Source organism: Pseudonaja textilis, chromosome 4 (assembly GCF_049901715.1).
Source record: "Pseudonaja textilis isolate UNSWEBS1 chromosome 4, rPseTex1.2, whole genome shotgun sequence".
Classification (NCBI taxonomy): domain Eukaryota; kingdom Metazoa; phylum Chordata; class Lepidosauria; order Squamata; family Elapidae; genus Pseudonaja; species Pseudonaja textilis.
Genome location: NC_141993.1, coordinates 1,895,650 through 1,917,196, shown reverse-complemented (window position 1 = coordinate 1,917,196; position 21,547 = coordinate 1,895,650). Strand labels below are relative to the sequence as shown.

The 21,547-nt window shown below is 37.7% G+C and overlaps 1 protein-coding gene across 6 annotated transcripts in view; it reads right to left on the bottom strand.

Annotated features, from left to right (window-relative positions):
• Nucleotides 1-2,202: 2,202 nt before the first annotated feature.
• JMJD1C (jumonji domain containing 1C) overlaps nucleotides 2,203-21,547 on the bottom strand; it is a 115,458-nt gene continuing 96,113 nt past the window's right edge. For 5 of the 6 annotated variants that reach the window (XM_087932093.1, XM_026714579.2, XM_087932094.1 and 2 more), the window contains 14 exons: nucleotides 21,124-21,276; nucleotides 20,864-20,953; nucleotides 17,351-17,478; nucleotides 16,936-17,149; nucleotides 15,039-15,253; nucleotides 14,207-14,485; nucleotides 12,179-12,347; nucleotides 11,126-11,216; nucleotides 10,852-10,982; nucleotides 10,392-10,514; nucleotides 9,662-9,801; nucleotides 6,885-7,061; nucleotides 4,141-4,272; nucleotides 2,203-3,095 (listed from right to left, as the gene is read on the bottom strand). In XM_087932093.1, the coding sequence (XP_087788219.1) occupies nucleotides 3,006-3,095; nucleotides 4,141-4,272; nucleotides 6,885-7,061; nucleotides 9,662-9,801; nucleotides 10,392-10,514; nucleotides 10,852-10,982; nucleotides 11,126-11,216; nucleotides 12,179-12,347; nucleotides 14,207-14,485; nucleotides 15,039-15,253; nucleotides 16,936-17,149; nucleotides 17,351-17,478; nucleotides 20,864-20,953; nucleotides 21,124-21,276 (2,132 nt within the window). In that variant the 3' untranslated portion in view covers nucleotides 2,203-3,005. Of the gene's footprint in view, nucleotides 3,096-4,140; nucleotides 4,273-6,884; nucleotides 7,062-9,661; nucleotides 9,802-10,391; nucleotides 10,515-10,851; nucleotides 10,983-11,125; nucleotides 11,217-12,164; nucleotides 12,348-14,206; nucleotides 14,486-15,038; nucleotides 15,254-16,935; nucleotides 17,150-17,350; nucleotides 17,479-20,863; nucleotides 20,954-21,123; nucleotides 21,277-21,547 lie in introns of those variants that run through there. The other variant, XR_015743388.1, reaches the window with a different exon arrangement.

The following is a 21,547-nucleotide window of genomic DNA, read 5'->3' as shown; positions in this document are numbered from 1 at the left end:
TTGCAGGTGGCAAGAGAGAAAACATTGAAATATAAAGATAAGGAGATTGTGGTCCTGAAACAAGTACTCAGAAGAGTGAGATGAGAAGAGAATACCAATTTCTGACTAAAATTCTACTTTAAAAAGAGGTGAATTATAGATGGTTGATACCAGAAGGTTTAATGTTTACATGGCAAGAACAGAGACACAGAATTGACTTAATTGAGAAAGCTGAATTGTTTTATACTGAATACTTTGGAGGGAGAGAGGAGACAGAAAAAGAAATGTCACTAATTGAATTCCAAGAGGATTGCCAAATAGCGACTGAAAAAGAAGAAGGTGCAGTAGTCAGAAAGGTGGAAATTAAGGAACAACTTGAACCAAGATCTACAAGAGCTGCTAAACCTACTTATAAAGTATAAACATGGAAGAGAAAAAACTGATTACAATTAACATAAATGGACTTAATTCAGCTGATAAAAGAATGAAAACTTTCCATAAATTAGAGAAATTAAAATTTGATATAATCTGCCTACAAGTAGTACATACTAAAAAGCAACATGAACAAGAGCTCAAGAGGGGCGTGCCCCGGACATGATTGATATGGAGCTAGCTACTCCCCCCCCGCTAAGACCCCCCCCCCCAAACTAGGTCAAACACAACCCTGATGCGGGCCTCAATGAAATTTGAGTTTGACACCTCTGTGGATCTCAGCACTTTTTTTTTCTGTATCGTAGTGATTAGAATTGAATGCAGTATTCCAAGTGTGGCCTCACCAGTGCAGTATGAGGTGGCACTATTCTTGGGGATGCACATATATAATCAAGCTACAGGGAATATCTGTTTATAGGGAATTCTAGTTCTGAAGTAATAGGTTTATTACTAAGTAATAATTTCGCCTGGTATATATATTAAGATGACTTTGTATGTATGCTATTCGGTCTGTCTTTATTATTTGAACTATGAGTTCCGTACTACTTGAATTTTTGCTTTGTAAGATTTAAAAATTGATAATAACTTTTTTTTTTTTCAAAATATATTTTGATTTTAGTTATCTCGTGAGATTGGTCTACCTTCCATAAGAAGGACTGAATCTTTTAGCTATGTGTCTTTAAACTAAATGGCTAGACTGCAACCTACAGAATTTCCTCCCACCCACGCCCGCTTACCTTTTCATTACCAGAATGCAGTACAAGTGATGGAACCCTATCCATCTCACCATTTGAAGGATGTCAGATTAAACATCTTCTGGAAGGTGTGCAGACGTAAAGGACACTGAGGGAATAAGATGTCCAGCTTTCCAACCAGTAGGCTTAGATGTGTTACTACAAATATTATCTCAAATGTGCTATTCAGTAACGGACCACTGCAGATTAAAATCCTATATGCCTTTCTGAAGTTAAATCAACAGTCAGACCTCAAGGCACCAGGCTTGCAAGAGACATTGGAAAGGGTGACAGGCATTAATGAGTTACATCAGATGATGAAAATCCTAAAACAACAGACACCAATTATCGTACCTCTTCTGCACTGATTCCAGTAGTGGAGAAAGTTCCTAGGAAGATTCTCCAGTCGTGTTCGAAGAACTCTGAAAGGAAAAGTGGTTAAGGGGAAATGTGTACCTTGGAGAAGGTGAAAGTGGGACACATACCAGTCTTTTGCTGGGATTTCACAAGAGGGATCCAAGCATGAAATAAAGAGTTTCCTTATTGTGAAACTACAGACAATTCCCAGTTATGAGCGTTCCCTCAGCGAGCGCTCAAACGTAACATGATAAGTGCCCCCCTAGTGTTTGCGAACAAGGCCTGAAGCTACGAATCTTGCAGCACCACAGCAGTTGTTCGCCTGTTCCAGGTTGTAATGGAGCTTCTGGGGGCCAGGTCCCCCCCACTAGAAACTCCCATTTCGGTGTGCAATGGGCCAGGGGAGGCCCGCGGAGGCCAAACAGAGCCTTGGAAGCTCCATCTTTTTAAAATAGCCAGAGCTATAGTTAAAGACAATACATAACAAGAAATAATTTAATTTTGTTTATTCTTCATTAGCTAAATGTTCTTTGAATTACGCTCTAACACCTTCACAGGAACTCTGGGGGGGGAAAAAGACTGACATTAAATGAAAGACCATTACCTAGTCACCCTTGCAGCCATTGTGAATGACTGCCCAGGCACGCACATCTTTCACAAGTGTGCCACAGAATGTGAAAAACACACAATGACTACAGGGCTTGATAAAGTCCTTTTAATGGAAAATGTAAAACCCCTTTCAACTTTTGATGTACAAAGCATGTTTAACACTTGCACTTTTAACAAATTAAAGCAAGCCAATGTTTTAAAAAAATACATTATTGAATGTATATATGTATATATTTACATAGCATATTAAGTTTTATATTTAGCTTTAAAAGTTCACATAAATTTTACCAAAATGAGACAAATTTTAAATAAATTACACATTTTTGAAAATGTTTAATTGTACACTGAATAGCTTCAATAAAATACTGAAGTGTCCGTAGCATATATTTCATATATTTTTATGATACAAAGTTTACAGTTATTTGGCAGTAATTTTCAGATCATGACATGACTGCTGTGCGGATTCAGCAATATCTCAATTTGCAGGCAATAGCTGGTATTTGTATCCTACTCTCACAGTTAACTGTCTCAATGCAGTGAAAAATATCCAAGTTATTTAAACAAACTGTACAAATCACATTTACATTTGATCAACAATAGAGCAAAGAATTCTGTAGTTTTTTTCCAAAAATAAATACATCTTAAGCTTTTGACAGTTTGAAAAATTCATTTACACTATAATACATAACAGCTCAGTGCTGTTTCAAAAAAGCTCAATAAATCAAAAGCATTGAAAGAAGAGTCTGTGTTGTTGCAATATCAGTAGCAAGTAAATATAAGAAACATATTTTCTTGGCACTGATAGTTCGTGCAGCTTATATTAGTGAGGACATTCTTTATCGTAAAGAAAAATACGATATTTTCTTCTGAGCCCAAGGAGGGAACCCATACATTTTAATTTTCTTCAATATCTTCAATTTCATGTTCATGAGTTTTCAAGGCTCTTACCATTTCCTTAACTGCGTGACATAATATATTTTTTATCTGTAAAAAAAATCAAGGAAGAAATGAATGTTTGAAAAAAGACAGTGAAAGAAAGAGATGGGCTGGCTAGTTTATATAAATTCCTGAACTGTTTCTGTGCTTAACTGTGCTCTTCTCATGGACAGAATAATATGTTCAACCATGACTTCAGCCTCTCTGTATGGACTGTTAGAGGCTAGGAAAGAGGTCAGTCCAGGGCATAAGGGAAAGGATATGTATTTTCTAGATTAATTTAAATACAGGTGGTCCTTGACATACAACCATTCATTTAGTGACTGTTGGACACTATAATGGCACTCAAAGAAGTGACTTATGACCTGTTCTTGCACTTAACATCCATCGCAGCAGAGTTCCATGATCATAGTTCAGACGCTTAGCAGCTGACATGTGTTTATCAAAGTTGCAGCATCCTGCAGGTGATTGTAATTTGCAACCTTCCCAGCCAGCTTTTGACAGGTAAAGTCAACGAGGAAGCCAGATTTGCTTAATATGCAACAGTGGTGGGATTCAAATTTTTTTTATTACCGGTTCTGTGGGCGTGGCTTTGTGGGTGTGGGATGGCTTTGTGGGTATGGCAGAGGGAAAGTTACCGCAAAATTCCCATTCCTTCCCCACCCCACTAACCTGCTTTCCAGATCCGTTCTCCTGTGCAGGGCAACAAAAGAAGACCCAGCCAATCAACTGGGACTCGGGAGGCAGAGAATAGATGGGGGCGGGGCCAGTCAGAGGTGGTATTTGCTGGTTCTCTGAACTACTCAAAATTTCCACTACTGTTTCTCCAGAACTGGTCAGGACCTGCTGAATACCACCTCTGATATGTGAGTGATTCACTTAAACAACCATGGCAAAAAAGGTTGTCATATCAGCACGACTGACTTAACTGTCCTGCTTAGCAATGGAAATTCTGGTCCCAACTGCAAGGCAGGACTACCTGAACAAGCAATATAGAGGCATGGCTGCTGTCATCTCAGATTCAGAGAGAGTATTAGAGAGGGTAACATTTTATCAGAAACTGAATTATGACAAGCATTCGAATGTCTGTTACCTGGAGCTTATCGTCATAGTTGATTTCTTCCTTTGATAGCCTAAGTTCTTGTGTTAAATGAAAAGATTGTGTGAGATGTTCTGGAGATACAAAGTCTTCTGTTACTTGAATACAGCTATGAAAATTTTGCACCTGAGCAAAAAAAATAATAATAAAAAATTCCAATTATTATTGGAAAGTTTATGTAAGCTGATTGAAAAGGAAATGTAATAGAACTTTCTGGCTCAAAATTTACAGATAGATATTATGCCTCCATAAATCTGTTACGTGCTGTAATTTATTCCCATTTTTATCTAAGCAAATAGCCTAACCCAAGATATTGGTCAACAAATTGTAATAAAATTTTACTGACAAAACCAAACGCAGCATTTTGCCGTATAATAAAAAACAGATTTTATTTAGCAATATAATGATTGAATGAAAGCCATATGGATAATACACAGCAGTGAAGACACCAGCTTTAAACATAAGCACAATTCAGACTAGCAGTGATAGATCGGAATTTCTATCTTTAAAGATGTATTTTAAAAAAAGGAATTCAAACTTTATCCTGCAATATTAAAAAAAAAAAAAGGATCAGAACCAGGCCAGATGGAAACACAGTGTAAGAGAACTTCCAGTATATGCCCCCTTCTTTTCTGGACAGGCTGCCTAGTGCTGTCAGAGGGGCTGAATCTTGTGGGGCGTCTTTTCTGAACTATCCCAACCTGCGGTGTGACGCTGATGGCACTGGGATGCCATCTGGAATTCCCAAGATTGACAGCTGCTCCCCAGAGATGGAGCCAACAGCTTCACCCTCTAGCAGAAGTCTGTAGGTTCTGGTAATCCCAAACCCTTTCCCCCTTTCAGGGAGAAAAAAAAGGGCTTCTTCCCCTTTAAAAGCCAGACTGAAGGACAGGAGGATGGAAAGAGTTGTGTGTGGGGGTGTCTAACCGTTCTCTTCCATCACAAATACTGCTGGAATTTGCAGAAAGTAATATTTGGCAAAATTAACTTGTTTGATTAGAGAAAAAGCAACTAGATTTACCTGGAAAAACCCCTTAAGAATATTTTGCTGAAAAAGGATAAAAATTGATTTGTGATTTATAGATTTGAAGATTAAAAAGGGGTAAATGATGAGCCGCCTGCAGGCTCCTTCTGCTGACTGCCCAGCTGCCTGCAATTTGGCGGATCGAATCCCAGGAGTCAAGGTTGCCTCAGCCTTCCATCCTTCTGAGGTGGGGTAAAATGAGGACCCAAATTGTTGGGGGCAATTGGCTGACTCTGTAAACCGCTTAGAGAGGGCTGTAAAGTCTAAGTGCTATTGCTATTAAGGAAAGAAGGACATTACGATGTGATCTTAGAGAGGGAATAAAATATGAAGGCATTCATAACTGCTTTCCTTTCAAATTAGAAGCTTGTCAGAATCACCACTTAGTTCAGTATTACATCAAAGAAGGCAGACAAGAAATACTTTGCATTTTTTTAAAAAACTTAAAACTCCAATCTTTAAGACAATGTCTAATGCATTAAAATATTCCAAACAATCAAACCAAAACCTTATTGATCTTTGGCCAAGTCAGTGAAATCCTAGAATAGGATTTAGCAACATCAATATCAATAGCAGTTAAGAGTCTGTGGAGATTCTCAGTCATCCAGGTCATGGTTGTCCCAAAGGTGCTTTTTCAGGAGGCAATTGGACTTTCTTGTTTTTTGCGTTGAAAAAGCATTTTTGGGACAACCATGACCTGGATGACTGAGAATCGGCCATAGACCTTTAGCCGTACACTTTGGAATGAACACTTTTCAAATGGTGTGCGAGTATAAATAGATTTCCAAAAAATTGCAGACCAGAGGAACCATTTGCACTACTTAGGTAGTGACCCTGAAGAGACAGCTAAACATCCAGGTGTTTCAACAACCCTCTAAAGGATGCAAATGACTAGCTATCTGCAGGGAATATAAATCCCCACCATCCAGTCAGAGCTGAAAAAGCTTCTTGAATGAGAAGTGAAACGTCTTCAAAGAAAAACAGGTAAGTCCAGTTGCCTCCTGAAAAAGCACCTTTGGGACAATAGCATTTAGATTTATGTACCGCTTCACAGTACTTTATAGCCCTCTCTAAGCAGTTTACACAGGGGTGGGATTGAAAAATCCCAGCAACCGGTTCTCTGCCTGGTTGCTGGGTGGGTGTGGCCATGGTGAGCGTGGCCTACCAGAATTTAACAGTTCTGCTGTGTTTCGCCTTCCCCAGAGTCCAGAGGCTTCCCTCAGGCCTCTGGGAGGGCGAAAACAGCTTCCCAGGACCTCTGGAAGCAAGAAACTGGCCTGTTTCCAGACTTTCAGTTTGGCCCGTTTTTCACCCTCCGTGTGTGGACTCTGCACTTACCTTCATCCAAAACAGGTCACATGGAGACTCCTGGGAGGGGCCAGCTAGTCGGTTCAATGAACCCGATGTAAATTTAACATCTGGTTCGCCTGAACCGGGCCAAACCAGCTGAATCCCACCCCTGGGTTTACAGAGTCTGCATACTGCCCCCAGCAATCTGGGTCCTTATTTTATAGACCTCGGAAAGATGGAAGGCTGAGTCAACCTTGAGCCGGTGCGACTCGAACTGCCAAACTGCAGGCAGCTGGCAGTCAGCAAGTAGCCTGAAGTTCTGCATTCTAACCACTATGCCACCACAGAAAATAAACATTTCTGATTGTTTTCTCTTCATTTCTAATTTTTTAAAATTAAAATAACACGTTACATATAGCTTTACCTGGTGCAGAGCTCCTGCTGGTAAAACAACAGCATCACCGAGAAACTGGATGAGAGTACACGTTTTTACTCCATATTCTTCAAACAGTCTTTCGCGGAGCTTTTTGTTTACATACCAACTCTGATCACGTATTGGATCATGCTCTGGTAATACATCTAAACCTTGTTCCTTTGAGACCTGTAATACATTTGAAAAAAAAGAATGACTTGTGATGATTAAGGAATGAGTATAAATAAATATACATCAGCGACTTCTGATTTCAATATAAATTTACCTTCTTTTCTGCTACTGCATTCATGTTTGGGCTATCAATTTGGAAAAGTTATTCTTTCTGTATATGCATGTTGTTGCACAAAAGAAGCGTGAAGATGTGTTTATCTTCCGGCTTAGTTCTCCTCAAACCCCATCTCTAGTACTTCTTTTCATAGTGTACGTATAAATTCATTAATTGAGAGAAGAATTAATGCCCTAGTACACGGACTCAAGCACAGAGTCAGATGGCACTCCTGAACATACAGACAGCCACACATCAATTTCAGAACTCATAAAAGATCTTCTGTGTTGTATCTTCTTCCCCCTTATAAAAATTGGATTGGATTGCGTAGGAAAAAGCTTGCTTCCCTACTTTGTGTGTGGTAAACTTTACTATCAATTAAATCAGTGCAAAGCAAACGCTCAGAACGAACAAAGACTTGCAACAAAAGTCAAAGATAATAAAAAAAAGTTTCTTCCAACGTATAAATATCAAGAAAAATACCAAGGAAACAGTCGGTCCACTAAAGAGAGAAGACGGCAAGGAAGTAACAGGCAACAGAGAGAAAGCAGAATTGCTTAACTCATTCTTTGCCTCTGTCTTCACACAAAAAGAAACTATAGCTCAACCCACCAAAAACATAACTGTAAAAGACAGACCAGAAATAAAAGTTAAAATAAGCAAAAAAATAGTTAAGAGAACACCTGTCTGATCTTGATGAAAACAAATCACTGGGGCCTGATGGATTACATCCCAGAGTTTTAAAGGAGCTAGCAGAGGTCATCTCAGAACCACTGCACCATATCTTTCAAAAATCCTGGAGCACCGGGGAACTACCAGAGGACTGGAAAAGAGCTGATGTGGTTCCCATCTTCAAAAAAGGAAAAAAAACAGACCCAGAAAACTATAGACTAATCAACCTAACATCAACACCCGGAAAGATACTGGAAAAGACAATAAAAAAATAGATCTGTCAACATCTAGAAACAAGTAAAGTAATAACTAGCAGTCAGCAGGGGTTGGTTAAGAACAGATCACGCCAAACCAATCTTATTTCATTCTTCAACACAGTGACTAAATTAGTAGACCAGCAAAATACTGTGGACATAATATATTTAGATTTCAGCAAGGCATTCAACAAAGTAGACCACAACCTACTTCTTAGTAAGCTAGAAAAAAGTGGGATAGCACCACCACTAGATGGATTCGCAACTGGCTGGCAAACCGTACTCAACGAGTAGTCCTTAATGGGTCTAAGTCTACATGGAGGGAAGTAAGCAGTGGGGTGCTACGAGGTTCCGTCTTAGGCCCAGTACTCTTCAATATGTTCATTAATGACTTAGATGAGGGAATAGAAGGGGAACGTACCAAATTTGCAGATGATACTAAGCTGGCAGGAGTAGCTAACACCCAAGAAGATAGGCTCAAGATCCAGATGGATCTTGACAGCCTAGAACACTGGGCCATATCTAACAAAATGAAATGAAACCAGGCTCAATAGCAGTAACTGTGAGAGGGATCTTGGGGTCTTAGTGGACAACCAGCTAAATATGAGCCAGCAGTGTGCAGCAGCAGCCAAAAAAACTAATACAATCCTAAGTTGTATTAACAGAGGGATACAATCAAGATAAAGGGAAGTACTAATACCACTCTATAAAGCCTTAGTAAGACCACACCTAGAGTACTGCATCCAGTTTTGGTCACCACATTATAAAAAAGACGTTGAGACTCTAGAAAAAGTACAGAGAAGAGCAACCAGGATGATTAGGGGACTGGAGGCTAAAACATACAACGCACGGTTGCAGGAACTGGGCTTGGCTAGTCTAGTAAAAAGAAGGACCAAGGGGAGACATGATAGCGGTCTTCCAATATTTGAGGGGTTGCCACAGGGAGGAAGGGGGTCAATCTATTTTCGAAAGTACCTGTAGGCCAGACAAGGAATAATGGATGGAAACTGAACAAGGAGAGATTCAACCTGGAAATAAGGAGAAACTTTCTGACAGTGAGAACAATCAACCCATGGAACAGAAGTTGCCCTTGGAAGTTGTAGGAGCGCCATCACTTGAGACTTTCATGAAGAGATTGGACTGCCATTGGTCAGTGCCTCACTCAACCTTTTGGACACTAGGGACCAGTTCCATGGAGAAAAGTTTTTTCATGGACCAGAAGGGGCATGGTTTTGCATGCTGCCCGCATCCCGCTGATGGGGCTTCACTTGTTTGTGCAGCCTGGTTGCTGGCACACCGTGGACCTGCGCTGGTGCACATACTGGGGGTTGGGAACTCTTGAATTAAATAACATATAATAACAAATAACATAAAGTAATAAAAAACAAATGGTTGTAAGTCGAGGACTACCTGTATATGTGTGAGAATTATATTTGTAGGATGTATTTCACATTATGGAATCAATAATACTAACTGTTTCATCTACTATTGTCTAGAAATTGGGCACACACATTGTAATTAGTTCTGAAACAAAGACTATTTAGCTCTGATATAAAGTATAAATGAATCAAACTAACCTTTTGTAGAAACTCCTTTATTTTGTCAGCATCCTTGTTGGAATAAATATGCCACAAGGCACCTGGCAATTCACTTGAATCCTTCAATCTTTTTCTTAGCAGATCATCCAGATCTTCTTCTTCAAACTTTTTTAATACCCCTGTGAATTGACAAATGGAGTCACTTTCTAGAGATGGAAAAGTTTTTATATATAGCTAATACTGTATTACAAACTCCATTTTTCTGTTAAATTTAACCAAAAGACATCGGAGGACATCAAATTATTGTCTGATTAAAAATTATAAAGCAACATTTAGAATTGAATTGAATACTTAATTGGCAAAGTGTGATTGGACACACAAGGAATTTGTCTTGGTGTAAATACTCAGAGTATACATAAAGAAAAGATACATTCGTTACGAATCCAGAATCCTAACGTACAACACTTAATGATAGTCATAGGGTGCAATCAGCAATCAAATCATATTTAAAGCATAGATTGAAGGATTTCAAGAAGAGAAAATGTATATAAATTATTATCAGTGACTTTTAACTTCAGATTTTTCTAACTTTTCTACACAAACCTTTCTTAGGACACAAACTGTTAGTATAAAAACATATTTAAAATGGAATAATGTCATGACAACTAGAATTTTTTAAATACTATGCTGGGTTGATTTATGCTAAATTTACAGATTCTACTGCACACATTAATATGGTAACATGTACATATTCAGATGTTATTTTTACCTGATTTTGAAGGGATTCCATTCCCCTTTGCTATACCAACGCTGACAAGGATGTTCACAATGTCAGATACTTCAATATGAAGGTTTGTAGTTCCTATATCATGGTCTTTTGCAGCAGCTACACCTTTTGCAAAAATAAAGTATACATGTATCAAAGCACATTCTAAATCTGATCTTTATTTTTCATCTACAATAAATTTAAAGCCAAAAAAGTGCAACATACTATATGTCATATACTTCTATCCCATACAATGTAGATATAATTAAAAAGCTTAAAATGATTTTATAAATAATAGGGGTGATAATCAAGATCAGTACAATAATTCAGTCATAAGTTTTATGAAAGTATCTTTAATATTTTCTCAGATAGATAAAATGCTTTTTTATGAAATTGGTTTTTCCCCACAAGTCAAATATATTCATTATAAAAACCTCAACACATCAAAATGCAAGTTACTTACCATAGGCGCTGCATAATCTAGGTCCTAAATCTGGGCGTACAAAAAATCCTGGCAAGTATGAAGCCAAATTAAGTTTTCCCTCTGGGTTACAATATTCAGGCAGCGGTAAACTTTTTAACAAATCTTCATACCTGAAAAAAATAAAAGATGGAAGCAACAAAAATATTTAAGAGGAGTACTTCAGAGAAAGACAATTGCTGTAAGCTGCCCAGAGTTGTTGGATACGAGGCAGCAAATTAATTTCATAAATAAATAAATGTAAATAAAAAACTACCTTGCAGGCATCATGGTCTTAAAATCGTCCCCTGAAGGCAAGTCTTTCAGCTTTAGTACAATGGTTTCTCCATTTTTACTTTTTTGCCGCTCTGAAAATATAGAGGTAAGTGGATGGGGTGAGTGATGAAAATGCTTGCAATATTGGATGGTATTTAACTGGAATTTTTCAAACTCCTCCTGTCTCTCATACGTCCCGCTTTTCTCACACTGTTTCAAAGGGTTCTGCTCTACCCTCTGAAATCAACTGAGAGTTGCAGGTAAAAAAACAAAATGGCCACTCCTGAGACTCCTGAGTGGAGGGAGCAAGCTAACTCATAGACTAGTGGTCCCCAACCTTTGCGGTTTGGCGGCCAGGCGGGGGGGGGGGAGGGGAACTGGGCCAAGCGACTGGTGGGCTGATGCACACATGCATATGCACACAGCTTGACTGCATGTACATGCCAGCCCGCCTCTCGCAGGGCCCAGTTCTGAATAGGCCATAGACCTTAATTACACACCCAAATGAAACACTTAAAAATTCTTCTAAAACAACATGCAGCTAACATTAGTAACAGTCCAGAGTTTTATTTATAACTAGTATTTTATAACTGTGGAAATGCCAATGTTGTTTTATTTAATATTTAAATCATGATGCATCATAATTAGTGTGAATATTTTCAGAAATTTTCTATATATTATCATTATTAAAATTTGTATATTAGTTTATATTTGACATGAAGGAATTAAGCTCCTGCAATAAGAATATCAATTTCTTTCCTGGCAGCTCTTATATTTTTGAAGAATTAGAGGACTGCAGCCTACAAATATACAAGTAATTTTTTTAAAAAAATCTGTATTCAAAAATATAACATAGCAAAACTAATAATAAGGCAATTTCTGTATTTGCCTTATTAATGAATCCAACATATTTACATAACCTTGTGGTCTAAAATTTACTTAATTTAAAGGATGAATTGTTATGTTTTATATCCTCTATTTTCAATTATATTACATATGCACATGAACATATTTGCATACAATTATTTCAAGGTATGAACAAAACAAAACATACTTGAAATTTCTTCAAAACCATCCCAGAATTCCTTGACACTGCCACTTGCAGTAATGCTGTCTTTGCAGTTCAGAAGATCAGCTTTGAGATCACCAAAATCTGAACTAATAAAATCTGCCTTCCATAAGCTGGCATTCATTTTTTTGTGGATTCCGGAGACTAATACAAACTGGAAAGCATAATATAAAAACATCAATAAGCAGTAGTATTTCTTTAGAAATTGTGGTATATAAACAGGTATTCCTTAACTTATGACTATTCAAAGTTACAACTGGTGGAATCCCCCAGTGATCATGGGGTCACATTTCAGGCACTCGGAGACTAGCTTGCAGGGGTGACTGGTTGCAGCATCCTATGGTCCATGATTGCAACTTGTGACATTTTTTACCCATTGGATATAATGGATTTAATGGTCATTATTTAATGATCACATGGTTCACTTGATTAGTTTAACAACTATAGTGACTTGCTTTATGACCATTTTAAACATTGTCAGGTGAAAGAACAATAATATAGCTACATTGGCTGAGGCAGGGTACAAATAAATGGTAAGTAAGTAAGAAAGAAGTGCCTTTTAGGACTGAAGCCACTGCCCATCAAGTCCAGAAGCCTCTTCTCACGGGGACCAGCCAGCTATACAAGGAAGCCCACTAGTTTCCCAGCAGATGGCCTTCAGGAGTAGCCACATCAAGGCTAGCAGATATTGCCCCATAAGCTCCTCAAAATGGTCCAACCTTTTGAAGCCAGTCAAGCTGGTAACCAGCACCACATCTTGTGATAGTGAATTCCAAAATTTAATAACATGTTGTGTGAAAAAAAAAAATCCTTTTATCAGGTCAGATTCTTTCAGTATTCAGTTTCAGTGGTTAAATTCTAGTTCTAGTTTTTGGGGGAAGGACGAAATCGCTCCTCCTTGTCCACTTTATCTTTACCAGCCATAATTTTGCACACTTCAACCCTGGCCCCTAACATTCACCTCCTTTCTAGACTAAAAAGCCTCAAATCTTTCTGCATAGGAACCTTCTTCTCTAGCTCCACTATATTCTTTTTGAACTACGGCAACCAGAACTGCCCACAATATTCTACACCAGTGTTTTCCTGATGGGGAACGCTGGCTGGGGAAATTCTGGGAGTTGAAGTCCGCACGTCTTAAGTTTACCAAATTTGCAAAACACTGTTCTAGATGTAGCTGCATTATTGATTTATACAAGGGCATTATAATATTGGCACCTGTATTTTTAATACTGTTTCTTATTATCCCTAATATGCTGTTTGCTTTTCTTTTCTTTTGTTTTTACAATGGATGCATATTTACATTGAGCTGTCCACCTTTACTCTAGGGTATTTTTCCTCTTTAATGACTGCTAGCTGTGATCCCACTAGTTTGTATTGGTAGTTAATAAACGTAATTATTAGTAACACTAAATTTAACAAGTAAATAAGTTTCATTAATTTTGTCTGGTATGAACCTAGGTACTAAAAAACCCCTATATGGAGCCAAAATAGTAATTGAATCTATTTTAGGGGCATATACGTTTATCCTAATGGTGGATAAAAAAGATCATTGCACGTATTTTTGTTATACAGGTAAATCTGCATAATAAATTAACTGTAGTCATTTAAAGTAATTATCCATGTTTGGCAGGACTATTAAGATCTGAATTTAAGTTCAAGATTTGAATTATTTTTGTACTGAATGCTACCTTTGGTGATATTAGAATGTTACCTATACAGCTGGTGACTACGGTATTTTCAGCCAGCCTCTCTCTTTACTACCTACTGAGTTATTCTACTCGTTACATTAGAGCAGAAGCATTGATCTGGAAACTACATCTTGATCTATTTTCAGGGATTGGGGACATCAGGTAGTGGAATTTTTGGCTAAATTTGGCTGTAGGATTGTTCCCACTGACAAATTTATTACCAGCCATTTAAAGTATTAAAAAAACCCCAATGAATGTTTTTTAAAAAGAAAGAAAAAATTGATGTCTTGACAGAAGTTTTTAAAAAGAACACTTTAATATATACCTTTCCTTGTCTCCAACACTCTTTGAAGAGTTTCCAGTTGTTGCTGTTTCCATGATCGCTGAGCCACAAAACATGCTTATTACAAATCCATGAATGTGGAATATGATTGAACAATCTGCTGTTATCATCTGAAATACTTTTTCTGTTGTTCTTTGGCTCTTCCTTCATTTCAGATTTTACATTTATCTTTGATGTTCTATTTGGTGGTATCTTGTTTTCTACAACTGAAGCAATTATGTCATCAAGAATGTTTGGCATACTCCTTCCACTTTTGCTACTCTATTGGAAAAATAAAATGAGGACTTAAGCAGTCTTTAGTTTTTTTCTTTACCGATCTAAAAAAATATATGCTAAATACACTGAATGTTTAACTGTAATATAGTATTATTTTTTTATTTAAATTATTCATCATTTAATGTGCCCAAAACCTTCTGATTGTTATATAATCACTGAACCATTTCACTTCAGTAAATTAACCACATATTCGTAATACAAGCGTGAATCTTTAGAATTCTGTTTTATGTCTGAATACAACTAAATTAGTACATTCAAGCTGCTTTCCCAGGGAAATCTGGGCTGATAAAATAACACAGCTCAAAACATTTAAATAATCTCTTGGATGTGCCATTTTTTGAGTTGTAGACCTCTGTTGCTGGTTGACCAATATTTTAATTTAGATAAGTATTTCAAGAAAAGGTTAGAATAAATACCAAAAGTACTGTACTTTTGATCTTTCTCTACTACTCACATTAATCCACTGACATCTAAGCTATGAAATAGGTCCTCTCTATCCTGAGACATCTATAACACAACATTTTGACAACACACTCACTGCTGTTCCCGTTGAATATACCGGAGCAAAAGCAATGCCAGCATCGGTGGAGCCTAGGCGCAATTTGCCAGCTGTAGTAGTCAGCAGGTCTCGTAATGTTGAGCCCTGCTCATTATTTTGAGACAAAGGAGTTGACACTTGGAAATTAAGAGATTCTGAGTTGTCTTGCTCTTGTTCCTCCTTTGTATGCTTTCCAAGGGGATAATCCTTATTTTCTAAAATCAATATATAGACAGGGAACAAGTTACAAAACTATGCAATGGTAAGGAGCAGGTATACTAGCAGATTGTATTTTATAATGAAATAAATGACACAATTCTATTGCTTTAGTTACAGAACACCAGAGTTTGAAATAAAAGCTTCAAAATTCAATCAATGCTATTTAACTTGCACCATAAAAAAGAACAGAAACGCTAAAACTTCTTTTACACAAGACATCAACACTAAAAAAGCCCTTAATTTTATATGTTACGGCAGAATGGAAGCCACTAGCAATGAGCCACATACCTTATTCAAACTTAAAAGACAACAGACTTTTTCTATATAGAAAAAAAAACCCAGCATCAGTGCATCTCCTGGATTTTTCAACAGATATTGGTATCACTGGCCATAATATCCTTCTGGGGCATCTGGAAGGATTGTTTTTTTTTTTTAATAGTAGTTCTGTTTCTTCACATTGGGTCATATGTGGAAGTGTTGGTGGGCTACAGTTGCTGCACTGATTCCAACTTGTCCCTCAAGCTGTTCACAATATATATGAAACTACTTGGAAGACTGCAAATGGCAATTCCCGTGACCATGAGATCTGCACTTGTTATAAGTGCAAGCAGGTTGCCAAAAGTGCCTGAAGTATAATCGTGTGACCCTGGACACATTGTGATGGCTGGAATTGCAAGAACTGCTCAGAAATACAATTTGTTCAGCACATTGCATCTTCAAATGATTGCTGAACAAGAAGCCAGTAAGTGTAAATTTTATACAATTTATAGTGGTTAGTATACTATAAACTATATTACATTGTATGTTATACTGTACTACTACACTACATAATGTTGTAGTTTGTCAGAGGAGATGGAGGGGTGTGTGCCTGGGTTACCATCAGGGCTTGTGGAAGGCTCTGAGGAACAGGAGGTCACAAAGCCAGGTGCAGAGCAGGGCCCATCTACTCATACTCAGGCTGAGAGACAGCTGTTTTGGGGGCCTGAGCTGAGCGAGGGGAAGGAATAGCTGGGGCCTGTCCCAGATGCGTGTATGCACAGAGAAGTGCAGAGGAGAGCAGCATAGGGCTGAGGGCCAGCTATCCAGGAAAAGGAGATGTTAACAAGCCCCTCTCTGGCTGGGATATGAGGAGGAGGGGTGTGGGAGACACAGTTGTCGGAGACAACCATTCAGGCTCCAGAAGAGTTCCCTCCGGCGGATTCCCTGCCAGGATTTCCTTGCCACTAGCCAGATTGGTCAGGACTCTCTGTGTTGGGATTGAAGTGCTAACTCAGAGATTGCTAAACTTGTGAATCACCTAAGGATGTGTGATCTGGAGCTTTGTCAGTGAATATGGTGTATTCCTGCCTTTCTAAATAAAAAGGGATTTCTCCTCACAAGTAGGCTGTTGAGTAGGGCTCATGAAGGCTGGATTCTGGACAGATACTATGTAACACATACTATACTTAGTCTTTAATAAATGTGTAAAAATGTATCCTTTTGCCAAGGTTTAATTAACTCTAGTATTAATTGTTCATTTCTATATTTTATCTATTACAGTCTACTTTTCTTTCATAAAGTTTGTTAGCAATTTTGAACATTCGACACAATATAAAGATGGGGCATCTATCAATTGGCTGAGTTCCAGGTTGTCAAATAAAGATATGTTGCTTTCTAATTAACTTATGTCATTATTTACCTTTTTTTTCTTCTCTAGCCTTTTGCTCTGCTAGATCTGCCAACCAATGCAGTGGGGATTGTGACTCAGGAGGATTTAACTTGCTCTCTGAATTTATGTCACTTCCTGGGCTTGCATTGCCATTTGCTTCAGGTTTTTGAGATGCCTTTTGCTGTTGTAACTCAGGTATGCACAGAGAAATTTTATTACTGTGATTCAGGACATTCTGTAAAATCTGTGGAGCACAATAATTTCATCAAATTGTTTGCACAATTATTTAAAAATTATTTTATGGTATTAAAACAGCTGAAGGGGTGATAAACAAAACATGTCTAAAATGTATTATACCGTAGTATTTAAAAACAATGTATATGTAATTATGCCATATAATATAAAAACATTAGTATTTCACTTGACCGCTATATTATGGCCTTACCTGAGATACTCCATTCACTGGGGGAAACCTGCCGATTTGTACATTCTGTTTGCTGCCACACTGGCAATGAGATTTAATTTCATGTTTCTCTCTAAGAGTATGTAATGCTTCAACAAGTTCTGTTAAAACTGTAAGATATGGAAAAATATGTGTTAGATACAATAGTCTCAATCTTTATGTACATATATGCATAAATGTATACATGTATATGTACTGTATATGTACATAGTCTTGAGTTAATAATCTGATGTTATATGTACCCTCATACAATAAAGAAAATAAAGTTGAAAGTTTCCAAAACAGTTTTACCTTTGGCCATATTTGTTTAAAGAGTTTTATGTTCAACATAAGCATGTCATAGATTAACAGGATAGGAGTCTCATTTGTTTCTAGCATGTAATCAGATATCACCATTTGAAGAACCTGAACAATAGGTTATATGTAGGTGCCTTCAGGGAGAAGGATATAAAAGGGCAGAGTATATGAACCGACTAAAAACAATTGCACTGCTATTCCATGGTTTTGCTGTATTAATTTCCCTAGATCTAGTTTTTGGCAACAAAGAAAGTAGTTGTCTATTTTACATAGCAAAAGCAATTGCTATTAGTATCAAATGTTTATGTAAATAAATAAGCCATTAAAATATAATAAATGGAAGTTAAATGCATTAAAATGGCATTAAACTAAATACTAGAAAATCAAAGCCAGGCAGCATATAAATAAAAATAGGTAAAGTAAGATTATCTTAAATATTTTATTTACATCCCAGAAGAGCAGAATTATAAAATAACTACCTCTACAAATGTGTAAAGAATGCTGACTATTTGTGGCTCTCTGAATTTGGTTGTTTTCTTGCATCTTCAGTTGGAGGGAGGGCAGGGTTTGCTGGCAGGGGAAGCTTATTATATACAGACAGAGAGCAAATACCATCTTCTATTTTGCTAATTGGTTGTGGAATCTTCCAATGGGATTCCCCAACCAATTGCACCCTGATTCAAGAAGCCTGAGGGGACAGATAAACCCCCCAAATGGCCTCAACAGCTCTCAAAGAGTGCTAAGGATCAGATTACTGCAAAGAAATACAATCCTCCCACCCGCTCCCGCCATCCTATCAGAACAGTGGTGTATTAACCATTAAGCAGACTAAGCACGTGCTTAGGGCCCCAGGCCCAAAGTGGGGCACCACAAAAACTTTTATGTAGCCTAAGCTTGGCTTTTTTTGTACAGTATGTACAAAGGAGGGGGGGCACCAGTGAGCCTTAATCCGCCACTGTATCAGAAGCTTCCAGCCCCCTCACCACCAGGTCTCAACTGTCAGTACTCATCCTTCCCTCTCCCCACCATCAGAATTGTTGAAGCTTCTTGGATGAGAAGTGAAACATTTTCTTCTTCCTCAAGAAAAAAAACAGTTCAGTTGCCTTTTAAAAAAGAACCTTTGGGACAATTATGATCTTGATGAGAATCTCCATAGACATCAATAGAGAAAGGATCTAGTCCACAGGCTTTGCTTTGTGGGGTCCCTCCGGTCTTGATGCTGGCCCCGTTCTTATATAATGTCTGTATGAAACCATTGGGTGAGGCATCAGTATTACAACTGTATTCCTGTCTGACCAAGTTATGCACTGGAGGTTTTGTCTTGACGCTTGAAAGCTGTGGGAATCTGTAGAAGTTAGAGTAGGGTTTGACTTAACCCCAAAGAACACCTGGTTCTAAAATCTCCTGCACCCCAGGATTTGCTTTCTCTTGTTCTGGATGAGGTTGCACTGTCCCAACAGAATAGAGGCACAATCTATGGGGTCTCCTGTATGAAAAATAGGTCGTAGCCACGGATATGATGGCTTTCACACAATTTAATCTTGTGTGCCAGCTATATAATTTTCTGAATTGGGAAGCTTTGGTCATGATCACTCATATCTTAGTCACATTTCCCATGCATATTACCAAAGGCACTCTAGATGGGACTGTCCCTGAGGAGCATCTGGGCCTACAGTGTTGGAGTGGAACAGAGTAATCTAGATGTATCTCAGATACCACCTTTTCTTCAGTACAGTACAAAGTTATGATGGCACTGAAAAAACTGGATTAACAACTTTAATTACTTCCCCACGGTCATACGATAAAAATTTGTGTGCTCGGTGACTGTCCCTCATTTATGACTGTTGCATAGTCATATTATGTTTTCCTATTCTGCACAAACTATCTCTGCTTCAATTCCATCCAACCACCTATCTCCCCTCCAAATGAAGGCAGCAAAAGTCCACATTTTGGACAGAGAGGAACATAGGTTTGAATTGTTCATTGGCAATCTTCCTGAGCATTTCAGATATTCCTGCAATACGGAATGACAATGTTGCTACATTTGTTGTTCTCTTCTTTGTCTGAGGTACAGAAGGTCATGCTGGATCTTTTTTTTTTAATTTGATGAAGGCCAAGTTAGGATAATCACAAGTTCTGAGGGATTCCTTGGCATGTTTTAGTTTTTCTTCTTCTTTTTCCTCTTTATTGGTAGGCAAACTTTCAGCCCAGTGGTGTAGGGTTCTGATCTCTCCCATCTTATGCTCAATCAACGCAACATATATGTACACTTTAAACCCAAGAATACACTTAAGGCAGAAGCTTGTCCACCCCAAGGATAAAACACCCAGATACATACTGAGAATGTGGTACATGCAATACAGTGCAGTGAGACATGGGCAAATTTGTACAGTGGTGAAACAAAACAATCAATTCATAAATGCATGGCACAATATAGGAGATCAAACCCATCTGGACACAATTCAATGGTCCATCTGCATTTGAAAACAAAGGTCACATTTTTGAAGATAGCAAAGTCCATGTTTTGGATAAAGAAGACCACTGGTTTGAAAGATCGGTAAAAGAATCCACCTATGTTAGAACCTAACACCCTCAACAAAGGCGGAGGAATAAGACACCGCCTATCTCCAGTGTGTAATGCAGCCCTTTTAGCAATTCCAAGAAGATTCCACAATTAAATAAAAATAAGCAAAAAACAAGTGTTCAAATCTTACTGCTATTTAAATGAATGACAATATATACTCATTAAAGCCATTCAACACACTTCAGAAACTATGCAACATGAACACAACATTTCTTCCAAGCTGCCTATGTATACATGTGGACATGAATTAGTCATTTTGACCTGCTAAGTGAAGATGTGGCTGCTTTAATACTTTAAGGATGAGTGCTTCCAGTTCATTTTTATAGTAATAGTTTCCACTAGATCTGATTTACAGAAGAATAGTTCCTCTAGTTCCTCTAATAAAAGTATTTCAGGGATCAGTAAAAAGCATTTCTTTGATTCCCAGTTCACACATACTATGAATTGGCTTCCAGATTAAGGGAGAGCTTGCTAGAGTTAAGAATTCTCCTGTAATTTATGAATTTGCTATATAAATTCTGAGTGATACATAAACCAAAAAAACCAATCCAGTAACTCTCTATATTGAGTTTTACCAACATAAAGAAACAAAGCGAAAACCCTTGTGATCTTACCTGATCCAGGAATAATTTGAGTTGGCATTAAATGTTTATGATCATGAGGTTGTCCTTTCACACATTTCATCCATGCATATAGTTCTTTATCTGTGAAGTTTTTAAAAGAAATATCCTGAAGTAAATAAAATTTGCTTAGAAAAGCGGAATCAAACAAATGGGAATTCTAGTATGTATGTGAATAGAGGTGAATGAAAAGATGAAACAAGGAATTCTGAAATGTTTAAAGATATCTTGGCCTTTTACAAAAGTGAACCGACCTCTTGTACTCCTCCTTTCCTTAGCCTTGTAGCAATCTAGACAGACCACAAATCCACATTTTTGGCAGACCCAGTGGATATTAAACAGGGTGGCCTCACAGGCATCACACATTTCACGAACTCCTCTGACTGTTCTCTTCCAAGCAATTTTGGCTGAAATATAGAGAAAACACCATACCAAGTACTGAAATTTCAAGACAAACAACTGCAAACTAAAACAAGAAATAAAAATGCAGCCAAGAAAACCAATCATTATTTCCTTTTAAGCAATTTTTAAGAAGTCTTTGGTAAATGTAATTGATTTTTGAATTGTCATAGCATATAATTGTTATCTAAGACATTCTTATTTGAAACTACAACATTGCTATGTATCAAAGATTATTTCTAGACTTTACAATATATTTTTTTCAAAACAAAATGAAAA